The 14,734-nt window shown below is 49.2% G+C and overlaps 1 protein-coding gene across 7 annotated transcripts in view; it reads left to right on the forward strand.

Annotated features, from left to right (window-relative positions):
* Positions 1–13,701, forward strand: part of PSD2 (pleckstrin and Sec7 domain containing 2) — a 55,092-nt gene extending 41,391 nt beyond the window's left edge. For 3 of the 7 annotated variants that reach the window (XM_027606309.1, XM_027606308.1, XM_027606311.1), the window contains 8 exons: positions 1,415–1,505; positions 3,142–3,185; positions 4,251–4,441; positions 4,617–4,687; positions 5,083–5,240; positions 6,174–6,318; positions 7,610–7,753; positions 11,508–13,701. In XM_027606309.1, coding sequence (XP_027462110.1) covers positions 1,415–1,505; positions 3,142–3,185; positions 4,251–4,441; positions 4,617–4,687; positions 5,083–5,240; positions 6,174–6,318; positions 7,610–7,753; positions 11,508–11,717 — 1,054 coding nt within the window. In that variant the 3' untranslated portion in view covers positions 11,718–13,701. Of the gene's footprint in view, positions 1–1,414; positions 1,506–3,141; positions 3,186–4,250; positions 4,442–4,616; positions 4,688–5,082; positions 5,241–6,173; positions 6,319–7,609; positions 7,754–8,150; positions 9,244–11,507 lie in introns of those variants that run through there. The other 4 variants (XM_027606306.1, XM_027606307.1, XM_027606312.1 and 1 more) reach the window with 3 other exon arrangements.
* Positions 13,702–14,734: the final 1,033 nt, after the last annotated feature.

The following is a 14,734-nucleotide window of genomic DNA, read 5'->3' on the forward strand; positions in this document are numbered from 1 at the left end:
TTTTTTTTTAAGTGTATTTAATCTTTTTTTTTTTAAGATTATTTATTTATTTATTTGACAGAGAGAGAGAGAGACAGCAAGAGAGGGAACACAAGCGGTGGAGGGGTGGGAGAGGGAGAAGCAGACTCCCCGCCGAGCAGGGAGCCCGATGCGGGACTCGATCCCAGGACCCTGGGATCATGACCTGAGCCGAAAGCAGACGCTTAACGACTGAGCCACCCAGGCGCCCCAATAGATTCTCTTTCTTAAAATGCTGACAAGGTCAATGAATTTGGGAGGCTGTACATGAAATCCTTCCTTTGGAGACTCTCAACACACAAAAGCGTATTAAAGATTCTGAAACATGTAAATAAACTTATTTGATTATGAAGTCTTTTTGTGGGGGAATACCTATTCCCATCTGTAGGTAAGTCTTGGAAAACACTGCCTTACAGCCAACCTAAATCCACAAAATCCTACGCCAATAAGTATCTGGTGTTCAAGGGTCTTTGTCTTCACAAAGGTGAAGTGCCACCCAGTGTGTCCTCAAACATGGATATTGCAAGAAGAGTCTGAAAGTATGCAGATCAGGTGTTGGGTTTGGAGGGCTGGAGCCCCTCTGCTATTCAGTGGTTTAAAAAAGGCAGAACTTGGGGTACAGTCATTTCCAGCTTTTTGTCTTTTTGTGCCTTCTGGAGTGAAACCATCTGCTCGGGTTCCCTGGGTCCCAGCCCAGCTCAGCATGGGGTACCCATGTGTATTGGTGGAAATTGATTTTTGATTCTCTTAAGACCAACCTCTCCCTCACTTCACCTACCTCTTGGAGGTCTTGCCGCCCCTCTGTACAGGTGAGAGGGTGAGACAGTTGTGACGGAATACACAGAGCTTCTGCTCAGCAGCCAAGAGGCCTGGGTTCAAGTCCTGGTGCTGTGTGACCTTGGGAGAGTTAACCATGGAGTAGCGGGTGAGAGCATGGGCTTTCATGTCAGACACACTCAGCCCTTCCACTTCCTTGCTGTGTGATCATGGGCACGTCACTTCACCTTCCTACACCTCAGTTTCCTTACCTGTCAAATGGGGATAGTAGTAATACCCACCTCACTTTCTCCTTGTTATGAGAAGGAAATAAAATAATGCATGTCAAGTACAATACCTGAAACATACTAGACACCTGGCAAATGTCATCTGTTATGTTATTTAATCCAACCTGACTCCATCTGGGCTTGAAGAAAACTCCTACTTCTCATTGAGGATCATGTAGAATCTTGAAAGTGAAAAAGAGTTTTGTAAATTCTTGGACACAAAGGGAACTCTAGGCAGTATTTTTCATTACTACCCTTGATGCTGCTTCATCCCTTCTGGCTGGGCAGGGCAGGGTGTGGGGATCATACCAGCCTCCATCCCTACTCTCAGGCAGAACAATTTCTCCATTACAGAACATTGGCAAAAAGATGTCCTGCCAGCAATTCATTGCCAACTTGGACCAGCTGAATGATGGCCAAGACTTTGCCAAAGACCTGCTGAAGGTAAAACCTGTTAAGGGTTCCCATGCCCCCAACTATACCTGGAGTGGGTGGGGAGGAGAGAGGTCTCTGCTCCACTGAATCCTGACAGTCTAGATTTAAAAAAAAAAAAAATCTCTACACCAGGTTGCACCTGGGTGTCTGACTCTTGATTTTGGCTCAGGTCATGATCTCAGGGTCGTGAGATCGAGCCCCGCTTTGGGCTCCATGCTCAGCAGGGAGTCTGCTTAAGATTCTCTCTCTCCCTCTCCTTCTGCCCCTCTCTCCTCAAATAAATGCCACAAATCTGTTTAAAAAAATAAGCTCTACACCGAACATGGGGCTTGAACTCATGACCCCAAGATCAAGAGTCACATGCTCCACTGACTGAGCCAACCAGGCCCCTCTGACAGTCTACATTTTTAACACTGGGGTCATGGTTACCATGACTTTGGGATAGAGTTAGTGACCATCCAGTTCAACATTAGACTGTTGCATGTTCCCTGAGTTAGGCAGAGGGGTAGGCTTTATGAGATTTGTTTTTAGCACTGCATTCTCTTCATTGCTGTCATGATAAGCCTCAAAGCTACCAACAGTTGTCATAGCTGCTGCAGCCATCACTGACTCTCTCTATGTCCACCACCGTCACCACAACTGTCATTGTCATCACCGCAGGGAGAAACCCACCCATTTCTCCAACATCACCAGGAATTAAGGAATTCTAGTTTACTCCTGAGGCTGAAACCCAGGGTGGAACTCTGGCTTTTCAAGCCTGGTCAGTTCTCTGCCTTGGAGGAAGAGTAGCAGGTGTTTTGGGGGGTAAATGAGGAGTTCAGTTTTTTTATTTTTATTCTTTAAAGATTTATTTATTTGAGAGAGAGAGAGAGTGCGAGAGTGAGTATGGGGAGGGCCGGGGCAGAGGGAGAGAGAAAATCTTAAGCAGGCTTCATGCCCAGCTCAGAGCCTGATGCAGGGCTCTGAGATCACGACCTGAGTTGAAATCAAGAGTCGGATACTTAATCGACTGAGCCAACCAGGTGTCCCAATGAGTTCAGTTTTAGATAGTGAGTTTGAAGGATATGGTGATACTGGGTAGGTAGTTAGATAGTGAGTCTGGAGGCCAAAAAATAGAACATTGTCTCCATCACTCTTCTTATCATAATCATCTTCTTCATCATCAAGAAGGGCTTGTTAAGAATGTATTTGTAAGTGAGATAAAATAATCCCAGTCCCAACACCCACCTATCCGCTTCTCCCCATCTACCCATTTACCCAACCTCCCATGCCCCCGTCCTTTTATCCATTCACCTACCCAGAAACTCATTCACCTGCCCCTACCCTACCCATTCACCCATCATCCACACATACACCTCCTACATCCTTGCACCCTCACCCACCCACTAATTACCCCCCCATCCACCTACCCACCAAGCTATCTACCCAACTCTTCCTCATATCTATGCACCCATTCATCTAAACAATCATCTACCCACCCACCCCCATTCATTCATCCATTCAACAAACAGCTGTGAATCAAACACCCATTTTGCCCTACTGGCTGAAAAGATGCTTCCTCACTGCATCCACATTACTAGAGGTAGATGGAGATTTCTTTGACTCTTCATCTGAACTCCTCTCTTTCTCTTTTCCCCTGTCCCAGACCCTTTACAACTCCATCAAGAATGAAAAGCTGGAATGGGCCATGTGAGTAGTGCCCATGGGCACAGGTATGGGCAAAGTGAATTACTGGGAAGGAAAAGGGGGAGTGGCTGACGGTGCAGGGAAGGCACTCCTGTCACTCTCCATGGTGCTGATTTCTCCCAACTCACAGTTCTGGTGACCCCTGTCCAGCTGGCCGCACCAGGTGTTGAGTTCCCCTTTGGGTACATTTTCTGTCTTGATAAAAATGTTAAACTGGTGTGGAATTGATTAAACTGTGACTTTAGTTTCATGATGTCCACAACTTATTTTCTGTACTGGGGATATTGCCACTATTCCCAGTGATGATAGCTCTTTCCCTTTTGGGAGGTAGGTAGACAGGAGGCACGAATCCCCCTATAACACCAAGAATATGACCATGTTTAGGTAGTGACTGCTCTTGGCAGTGGAGAGAGGTGACTGCCCCCTAACTTCTTCCCCTGCAAAGGCAGTGAGACTTGGAAATGCCCAGCCATCTGGAAAGAGGTGTGGTGACATTGCTGGGTGGGGAGACTGAGAGGCTCCTGGGGAAAGTGGCTGCCCCACTCTCCTGTGCACCCCCGGGCAGCCTTGGTCTTTGGGTCCATGTAGAAATCACAGGTAATGATTGTTAAGAACCCCACAAACCTTGGGAAGAGCTGGCATTCTTCTCCCAGAGCTCTACTGGGGATCCTAGACATTAGGGCCCTCATCTACTGGCCGAGAGTGTGTCTGTGGGGCTTGGACAGCCACTTCAGTCTGGCCGTGAGTCACTGCTCCCTGGGGCTGGGCTTTCAGGGTTGGAGAGAGGAGAAGAAAGACCAGGAATGAAACTAGTAAGGTCTCCAACTTTGTGGTCAGTGGTGAGGATTAGAGTTTGGAGGCCAAAAATCACAGCTCAGATGACAGGGGTCGGAACTGAAGACTGAGGGCAGGGGTCAAAGATCTGGAACTGTGATCTGGAATTGGAACCTCCTTATCTCTGTTCTCCACCTCTGACTGTTTCCCAGAGAGGGGCTGGTGGGGAGAGAACATGTCCATGTGGGGCTAAGGCTTCCATGGAGGTGGTGCTCAGGCCTAGCATTTTCCTAGTGATGAGGACGAGCTGAGGAAATCACTCTCTGAGCTGGTGGATGACAAGTTTGGGACAGGCACCAAGAAAGTGACACGGATCCTGGATGGTGGCAACCCCTTCCTGGATGTCCCGCAGGCTCTCAGTGCCACCACCTACAAGCATGGTGTGCTGACTCGGAAGACTCACGCCGACATGGATGGCAAGAGGAGTGGGTGTCAGACGGGGGAAGGGGCACGGGGAGGGATGCTAGTTCGGGGGAGAGGGTCTGGCCCCCGTGGTCACTCCTCTGGGGTTGCACACCCAGACAGACATGTAGGGGCATGCAAGGGAGGAGATATTGGGGTGGGTGGTTGTGGCCACACTACCCATACCCCCATCCCTAGCACCCCGTGGGAGGCGTGGCTGGAAGAAATTCTACGCGGTGCTCAAAGGGACCATCTTGTACCTACAGAAGGTGAGAGACTGCCCCAGAGTCCTTACCCAGGAAGGGCCAGTGCAGTCCTCCAACTGGCCCCTGTCTTGTGGTGCCCAGAGGGGTCCCTGGCAGGACCTGGGGCTTAGGCAGATGCTGGATCCTTCCCTTATTGAAGCCTGACTCAGGCTCATAGAGCTTTGGGTTTTCAGGGAGGGGTCTTGCAAATGCCCAGGGGCTCAGAAGCTCTTTCTGGGCCTTGGGACAAACCAGGGTGTGGAGCGGAGTGGCCGGCATGCTTTGTTGGGTGGGCATGGCGCTACAGGGGCAAGAGCTGAAAAATGGAGGGAGTGGAGGGATAGCACGAGGAAGTATGGGTTAGTGAACCTGAGCCTGGCGATGACAGAGCCTCGCCTGCCCCCGCTGCACCTGTCTAGGATGAGTACAGGCCCGACAAAGCTCTGTCTGAGGGCGACTTGAAGAACGCTATTCGCGTGCACCATGCTCTGGCCACCAGGGCCTCTGACTACAGCAAGAAGTCCAACGTGCTCAAGCTGAAGACAGCTGACTGGAGGGTCTTCCTCTTCCAGGCACCGTAAGTAGGAGTGGGAACCCCCTCCCTCCCATCTTGGGCTCGGGGCCTGCAGCATCGAGCCTGGACCGCACCCTACTCCTCATCCACCTTAGGCGAGGTGCTGTCAGCTTGCCCTGCACGTCAGCCATAAGAGTGAGTGTATCTGCTCGGCACAGACCAACTGCTGGGGTCCCCTGAAATACAGGTTCTCAAGTGTGGTCCTCTCAGCATCTCCGGGAAATGCATTAGAAATGCAATTTCTCTGACCCCACCATAGACCTACTGAATCAAACTCTGGGGCTGGGCCAGCAGTTGTATTCTAACAAGCCCTCCAGGCGATTCTGTTGCACACCGAAGTCCCTAAATTGGGGGCAGATGGAGCCTTAATGAATCATCCTTCACTGTAAATCGGGGTGGGGAAATGGACAGGAAAGACTCGTCTCATAGTTTCCCTGGAAGGCCTTCTGTCCACTCCTCTACACCCTATCCTGTGACTTGAGACTGGAGTTTCATGTGTCAGACAGGCTTAAAAGGAGGGAGGCTGGTAGGTGACCTCTCAGGATGGGAATGTGCATTGTGGGCGAGGTAGTGGGGCATGGACAGGAGGCCTGAGTGGGGATACCACTTGCCTGTTGCCTCTAGGATCCAGAGATCCAGGGATCAGCCTGGGCCCACTGGCTCTAGGGCCTGTTGCTCCATGGCTATTAACTCTGGACCTGGACAGCTTTTCTTTCATGGTAAAATCCAGGTCTTGCCTAGGAGCTGGGACAAAGGCGAGCTCCCTACACAGACTTGAGCCATCGAGCCCCCATCCTGCCTTCCTCCTTCACTCCTTTGTCCCACTTTGTGAAGGGAGTGGCTCCCTCCCTGTACCAGGCTAGCGGTGGGTCCTGGGACAGCAGGGAGTCCTATTGTGAGGAGCTGGTGCCCTCTCCCCTCTCCTCCTGTCCCCAGGAGCAAGGAAGAAATGCTGTCGTGGATCCTTAGGATCAACCTGGTGGCCGCCATCTTCTCAGCCCCCTCCTTCCCTGCTGCTGTCAGCTCCATGAAGAAGTTCTGTCGGCCCCTGCTGCCCTCCTGCACCACTCGCCTCTGCCAGGTATGAGCTCCTGGGACCCCAACGCCACCTCCTCAGGCTGCGTCCAGCCAGGCCCCCTCCATTCAACAGCCTCTTACCTCAGCTCCTCTATGGTGCCTGGCCTTGGGCTAAGAGACAAGGTGAAGAGACAGATCTTCTCCTTCATCCCCATTGCACCCCATCCCCATTTACAGATGGGAAGACTGAGGCCACACAGCACACAGAGGCCTGCGTTCTTCTCTGCCAGTGGCGTGGTATCCTGTGGATGTCATTTTGGGTCTGTGGGCATGGTGCGTGTCTGAGCATGAATGCGAGAGAATGTGTGTGTCACAGGGAGCCAGGGACGGGTGATGATTTGGCTGGCCCTTCATCAAGTGCTCTTTTGCTGTCCTTCCCTACCCTTAAGTATTTTATTTGTAATCCTAAAAAAAACTCTTACTCATCAATACTTGAGTTTTTCAGGGTTTTTTTTGGCGAGGACAAGATAAATGGTGGACCACCACTTGGCAGGTGGAGGGCAGAAGGAGCTCCGTACTTCCTGTCTTTGTCAGGGCCTTTTTCATACTGGTCCCTTGGCCTGGGTCTCTCCACTGAGCTCCTAGGCTGCAGCTTCTGCCCAGAGCCCCTGTGCATGCACAGGCAGTGCACGTGCGCGCGCACACACACACACACACCCACACACCCCAGGCACACCTATACCATACAGGCACACGCGTATGTGCATACACACCTGCTGTGCACCCACACCCCCACTACACACATGCAGCTCGTTGCCCACACAGCACCAAGTGGTGTGGCTGTACTTTGGTGGGTGGGACGTATGTGCACACTTGTCTGTGAGTCACAGTGTCTCTGACTCTGTGGGTATGATCCTGGGTCTGTGACCATTGTAGGAGCCTGGGCAGAATCCGAGAGAATGTGTGCATCGTATGGAGCCGGGGTAGCTGAGGCCAGACCCTTCCTTGGTCCATTGTGTTTGTGTGTGCATGTGAGAGTCCATATGAACCTGTGTGTGGGGGGGTTTCTGGTGGGATTGTGTGTCTGTGTCAGGGAATGTCTATGTGCACATTCTAGTGTGAGGGTCTCTCATCTCCTGAGCCTGCCGTGGATTTATCTCGGAGGACTGATGCCAATGAAAGCGAGGCAGGAAGGAGGAGGGTGGAGGGGCCCTCCCTCAGGTCCCTCACATACTTGATGACCCTGGCCAGTCTTCAGTTTCCCTTTGTTGAAGCAGACCCAGCATGACAGGTTTAGACCCACGCCTTTGACGTCTTGAAAATGGAACCTCATAGTCTGGGATTTGTCTATGCAGGAGGAGCAGCTGCGTTCTCATGAGAATAAGTTGAGGCAGGTGACTGCGGAGCTGGCTGAGCACAGGTGTCACCCCATCGAGAAGGGCGTCAAGTCCAAGGAGGCTGAGGAGAACCGGCTGAAGGAGCACTATCTCACTTTTGAGGTGGGTTTTCCTTGGGGCTGATTGCGAAGGACAGGGCTGGGGCAGAAGGAGGAAGCCAGCTCTTCTCCCTCCTGTCACCAACATCATTCTGCAGCCAGGGGCTCCTGGTTTGGGGGTTCTCCACTTTGGGGGCTCCCCTGAGGCAGTCAGGAGCCATGCATGGCCTCCTGTGGGCCAGTCTCTGCACAGTCCAGCTGCCAATTGTTAATCAAACAGCTGTGCCCTCACTTGTGTCTCTCAAAGAGCACCAGGTGGGCCTCACCCTTCTCCAAGCCACTCCTCACCTCCACTCCCCCCATGACCCAGCCTCTTGGGGAGCTGTTACAGCTAAACCACAGACAGCTCAAGCCCACCTGCGTGACCTGCCCTGCTTTTGTCTCCTTTTCCTCTTCCACAGATGTTTATCAAGCACAGCAACCAAGTTCTCCCTTCTCTCCATCTTGTCTCTCCCTGCCCCCCTACCCTGATTCTGCCTCCTGATGCTCTGTAAATGGGGCTGACGGAGCATCGCCTTCATTGGGTGACGGAGAGGGGGTCAGCTTGGAGGAGGGAGGCAGGAACCACTTGTCCCTTTTGGACTGGCCTTTGTATTGACCTGCAGGCGGGGGTGGACAATATAAAGGCTGAGACTGAGCCTTTGGAGCAGGAAAGGCAGGAAGTCACCCATCTCAGTCTCTGGATTTCTACATTGATTTTCTATTGAGGTGTGAGGAAGAGAGGAGAGTTCCCAAGAGATATCCTGACCTTTTGAAAAACAAAACTGTACTGCTTTCAGAGTCTTCTCAGACCCACTCTTTCTGCAATGTAAGAAAAAAAAGGGTTGGCAAAAGCTACAGTGGACTGATCACTTGCCAATTGTTAAGCATGATCACCTTCACTCCCTTGTACTGATGGATTTAATCCTCATGTCAACTCTGTTGAAATGGGTTCTGTTATCCTCATTGTACAGATGGGAAAATTGAGGCTTGGAGAGGGCAGATCACTTGCCTGAGGTGACAGTTAAGAAGTGTAGGAGCTAGGATCCTAACCTAGGCGATTGATTCTAACTCTAGCACTCAGGTCTTTCTCACTTCCCCCTGGCTTAACTGGGGGCGGGGGGTGTGTAGGGGAGGTGAAGCCCAGCAATGAAGGGTCTTTCTCTGCTCATGTGGCAGAGTTGCGTGAGAACAATATCTCCTCACCTTTAGTCTTTGCTTCTTCTAGGACCTCAGCCTCTCCTGACTGTGGTGAGGGCTGGAAGCTCAGAGTCAGGCTCTCAGACATGGCTGGCCAAATTTCCCTCCTAAATGTTTACCAATTTATAACGCATTTTTTTTGAGGTGGGGGGAAAGGGGCAGAGGGAGAGAGAGAATCTTTTCTTTTTTTAAATTTAAATTCAATTAGCCAACATATAGTACATTAGTTTCAGATGTAGAGTTCAGAAATTCATCAGTTGCATATAATACCCAGTGCTCATCATGTCATGTGCCCTCCTAATGCCAGTCGCCCAGTTACCCCATCCCCCCACCCACCTCCCCAGGAGAGAGAGAATCTTATGCAGACTCCACACTCAGCATGGAGCCTGACACAGGGCTTGATCTCAACAACCCTGAGATCATGACCTGAGCCGAAATCAAGAGTCTGATGGTTCACGACTGAGCCACCCAGGTGCCCCCACAATTTATAATACTTTAAATAGCTTATGAATGTACTTGTCTGTTCATGCCCTCACCAACACTGGACACTCCTGAATGTCTTAATCATCGTCAATCTGATAGGTTTAATAAGGGGTATCTCATTGCTATTTTAATTTGGATTAAAAATTCTTTAATTGTGTGGGGCACCTGGCTGGCTCAGTTGGTTGAGTGTCTGCCTTGGGCTCAGGTCACGATCCCAGGGCCCCAGGATCAAGCCCTGTGTCAGGTTCCCTGCTCAGCAGGGAGCCTGCTTCTCCCTCTCATCCCTGCTCGTGCTCTCTATCTCTGTCTCTCTCTCTCAAATAAATAAAGAAAATCTTAAAAAAAATTTTTTTAAAATTGTGGTAAATACACATAGCATAAAATTTATCACCTTAACCATTTTAAGTGTATATAGTTCAGTAGTATTAAGTCTACTCACACTGTGGTGCAACCAATCTCCAGAACTTTTTCATCTTCCCAAACTGAAAACTCTACACCCATCAAAGGGCAGCTCCTCCCCACCTCCCCCGTCCCCCCCCCCGGCAACCACCATTTTATTTTCTATCCCTGCGAATTTGACTCCTCTAGTTACTGCGTATTAGTGGACTAATACAGAATTTGTGTTTTTGTGCCTGGCTTATGCTCAAGTTGATCCATGATGTGGCATGTATTAGAATTTCCTTCCTTTTTAAGGCTGAATACTATTCCATTGTATCTAGATACCACATTCCTTTATCTTTTCATCTGCTGCTGGACATTTGGGTTGCTTTCATCTTTGGCTTTTGTAAGTAGTGCTGTTATGAACATGGGTATGCAAATATTTCTGAGACCCTGCCTTAAATTCTTTTGGGTGTATACTCAGAAGTGGTATTGCTGGAGCACAAGGCAATATTATTTTTAACTTGCTGAAGACCAGCCATACTGTTTCCTTTTTGTGTGTGTGTAAAGATTCATTTATTTATTAGAGAGAGTGTGGCAGAGAGAGAGGGAGAGGGAGAGAATCTCAGGCAGACTTTCCGCTGAGCACAGAGCTCTATGCGGGGCTCCATCTCATGACTCTGAGATCATGATCTGAGCCAAAACCAAGAGTCGGATGCTCAATCAACTGAGCCCCCAGCTGCCCCCAGACTGTTTTCTACGGCCGTGTGCCATGGTTCTCACCAGCAGTGCATGAGAGTTCTAGTCTCCCTACATCTTCGCCAACACTTACTCTCTGATTTTTCTTTGATAGTAGATGTTCCAATAGATGTGAGGTGGTATCTCATTGTGGTTTTGATGTGCATTTCCCTGATGATGACTGATGTTGAATATCGTTTTGTGAGCTTATTGACTGTTAGTATGTCTTCTTTGGAGAAATGTCTATTTAAGACATTTGCCCTTTTTAAATTGGGTTGTTTATATTTTTGTTGTTGAATTGTAGGAGTTTTTCATATATTCTAGATATTAGATCCTTATCAGATATAGGATTTGCAAATATTTTTTTCCATTCTGTGGATTGCCTTCTCACTCTATTGGTTGTCCTTTGATACACATGAGTTTTTTTTTTTAAAGATTTTATTTAAGGGCATATTTATTTCACTTAAAGATTATTTTTTACTTATTTATGAGAGAGAGAGAGAGAGAGAGAGAGAAGGAGAGCACAAGCAGGAGGAGGAGCAGAGGGAGAGGGAGAAGCAGACTCCCCACTGAAGCAGGGAGCCCAAAAGGGGTAGGTCAGTCCCAGGGCCTGGGATCATGACCTGAGCTGAAGGCAGACCCTTAACTGACTGAGCCACCCAGGTGCCTCTGATACACATGAGTTTTAAATTTTGTAATCCCACTTGTCAACTTTTATTTTGGTTGTACTTTTGCTGTCATACTCAAGAAATCAATGACACTTAATTTGAATTTTTTAAAGTTATAAGTAAAAGTTTTGTGTATGTCCCTTGCCTATTTTTTAATTGGATTGTTTATCTCCTTTTTATTGATTTGTGAGAGCTCTCTGAGTATTAAGGAAATTAGTCTTTTGTCACATAAGGTCCAAATACTTTTTTGTGTGTGTGTTTTGTTGTTTGTCCTTTGACTTTGTTTTTGGCCTTTCTCTGCCTTTTTTCTAGAAAAGCCGATATGAGACCTATATCCACCTCCTGGCTGTGAAAATCAAAGTGGGCTCCGATGACCTGGAGCGGATTGAGGCCCGGCTGGCCACTCTGGAAGGGGAGGATCCTTCTCTCCGCAAGACACACTCAAGCCCCGCCCTCAGTCAGGGCCACGGAACTGTGACTGGCAGCAAAGCCAGGAAGGATACCACCGGGCCTGATACTTAGCTGGCATGGATGGGCAGGCCCCAGAGGCAGGCAAATGTCCCCAGAGGGGTCAGTGAGCACAATTCCAGCCAGGGACCACTTGCGCCAGCTCCAGGCAGTTGACAGGCAGCTAGAGGGGTGCAGAGAGCCCCGTGGGCCAAGGAGATGGAGATGCTATTCGTGGCGTTGATCTTCTTGCATCCTGGGGTTCCTCTGGGCCTCAGACCTTCTCCCCAGCCCTCACATTCCTCCCCACCACGGAGCCTCATTTTGTAGGCCAGTTGTGTGCATGCTCTAGACATGATCTCACTGGAGGAGGAGGAAGGGCAGCTGGCTTCCCAGGCCCTCCTCCCCTTCTCACAAGTTCCTTCCCACATGTCCCTTGTTCCCAAGGGTGGGTCTGGACTCCAGCTGTCAGCCTGGATCCCCACCTCTTCTCCTCCTCCTTCCTCAGACTTGACCAGCTGCAGGTCTGTGGACCACCAGCCCCATCCTCTCCTCCCTCTACCCAGGAGCTTCTGGAACCATGCCCCGTTCTCCTGCCTCCCTTTGCAATAATCCCAGACCCGGGCCTGCTCCCTCAATGTCAGGCTGTCTACTCACGTGTGTGGCCACCTCACCTTCCATTTCTGGAGGCCACTACTGCTTTCTTTTATACGGACAACAATGTATACATACAAGAATTGTATATATAAATAAGGGACCCCTTGAAAGATGATTTTGGAATTGATATTAAGATGAAATAAGATGAAGGAAAAGCCTATTCTGGAACTCCACCTGTTAGCAAGGAGGGCTGCTCTCTGGCCCGTTGGTGGCCCAGACACTCTGGGAGAGAAGGTGGAGACAGTGCGGACCTTCTCGTAGCCCCTTTGCCCTTCTTCCGGCTGACCTGTGACTCACACTGCTCTGACAGTTGGTGTTTGGAATAAATAGCCAGTGTGTGTGTGTGTGTGTGTGCGCCACCCCCCCCCCCACCGTCCCACAGGCATTCTGGGGTGTGAGTGGGATGGGACCATGGCCCTGTTTATATTTTGGTCTTTATGTTGGTGCTGCCAGGTCTCTGAGCTCCAGAGGTGGCCTCTTGTACAGATTTACTGCTCCGGGAATAAAAGACACTCTGCCTTGCAAACAGCCACTTGTCAACAAGCCCAAAGATGTTTGGTGGAGGAAGGTTATGGAAGCCATTAATTCCTGATCTTGGGAAAAGGTGGAGTAAGAAGTTGCTGATTGGTTTTTAAGCTGATATTTCTTTCATTCTTCTAGTGACTCAGAAATGCTAGCTCAGGACATGCCTGGGAAGGATAGAAAAATTTGCCACATGATCACAGACTAGTATCTCGTAAACCCTGAATTCCTCAGACGGACCGGCAGTGGAGGTGATGGGCCTTCAATGAGCTATGATGAGCAGATCCTTTATATTTTTAAAATAGATTAGTTTGGGCAGCAATTTGACCTCAGTGGTAATATAGTTAGTTAGTGGCAAGGTTGGCTTATCTTATTAAGTACCTAACGGTTCAAGCACGCTCACATTTGATGCAAGGGACGTATGAGTCTGTGGAAATATGTAGTGATTTAAATCCAGATGATTTAATTGGGATCAGCTGAAGTGTATTTTACACCCAAACCATCCGGCCCCTTCGTTTTGCTGGGGGGAGGTAAATGTTCATTTAAATGAAGTTGAAAGAGCAATGTAACATAAAAGAGCTCTCTGTACTTTCTCCATGCTGGCTCTAAGGTCTTGGATTTTTGGGGTCAGCTTCCCACCCTCCACCTCATGAGGGTGGGTGAGTGAAAGCAGAGAAGCAAGCTTCTGTCTGCTGCAGACAGGCTTCCCTGAGCGCTAGTGATGTCTCCCATCAGTAAAAAAATCTTTAGTTCACTTTCTTAATTGTATAATTATTTATTGTAAATTATATACATGTACTACTGTACTAAAATATTATGTACATTATAAAACATACACAAAAATAGAAATTTAAAAAGATGAGATGAAAATAAATCTAAATCAAAGTTCTAATATTTTTTTTCCTGCATTCTAATGGACCGTCATATTCCCCTCCTCCCAACTTCTGCCTCTAATATGCCCATTTTCCAGGACTGTCCAAATCCAGGGGCTGGAGGACCACAGGTGAGATGCAATAAGTGGTTTGCGCCACCTGGTGGTCCTGGGAAGTGGCTACGGGCGCAGGGACTTCTGGGGGCTGACCCTTGACCACAGTGTTTCTTTTCTCATTCAGTGAAGGTCACCAGTGCTGCACACTGTGCTAGGTGTTGAGGATACTGTGGTGAGAAAAGGACCGAGCAGCTCCCTGTCCCACATGGGGCTCACAGTCTAGTGGGGAGGGGACAGGGAGTCACCATTACCAATGGGGACCCTGGGAGCACTGGGGAGAAAGCCAAAACTGACCTGGCAGAGAGAAGAAGACAGAACTGGAGTGGGGAACAAGACTCTGACTCAGGAAGCCGCCTGAATGTCCTAAGTGGTCCTGGGGGACAAGGTGGTAGTAGGCAAGTCACTTAACAGGGCTACACCTCTTCCTGATGGGCCAGACTAAAGACACGCCAAGGCAGAAATGTGAGAGGCAGAGTGGAAAATGAGCCTCTCTGGCCACACCTCTCCCAGGTCCCATTCACACCTGTGAAATGAATGGGTGGCGAATTCCATTAGGTTCTGACCGTATAGACTCTTGGTATCTTGGTAGGTGTTTTAGAATCCAGAGCAGATAAGCAAGCTACCAAATTATTTGATACAATTACCTGGGGTCATGAAAAGGCCAGGGGGTTCACCAAGAGGTCAGTCACAATTACTGGGGTTCACATAGAGGTCAGTGGGTTCACTGGAGTCATAGAGTGGTTTCTGACTGAAAATTTAGATGGTAACAGCAACTCAGAGCCCTCAGAAGGGTCAATTTGACACTGAGGGGTCGTGAAAAGGCCAATGGGTTCACCAAGAGGTCGTCCACAATTATGGGGGTTCACAAAGAGGTCAGAAGTCACATAGAGGAATTATTGGCTGTCAGAAAATTTTAAAGCCAACA

This window comes from Zalophus californianus, chromosome 5, assembly GCF_009762305.2.
Source record: "Zalophus californianus isolate mZalCal1 chromosome 5, mZalCal1.pri.v2, whole genome shotgun sequence".
Taxonomy (NCBI): domain Eukaryota; kingdom Metazoa; phylum Chordata; class Mammalia; order Carnivora; family Otariidae; genus Zalophus; species Zalophus californianus.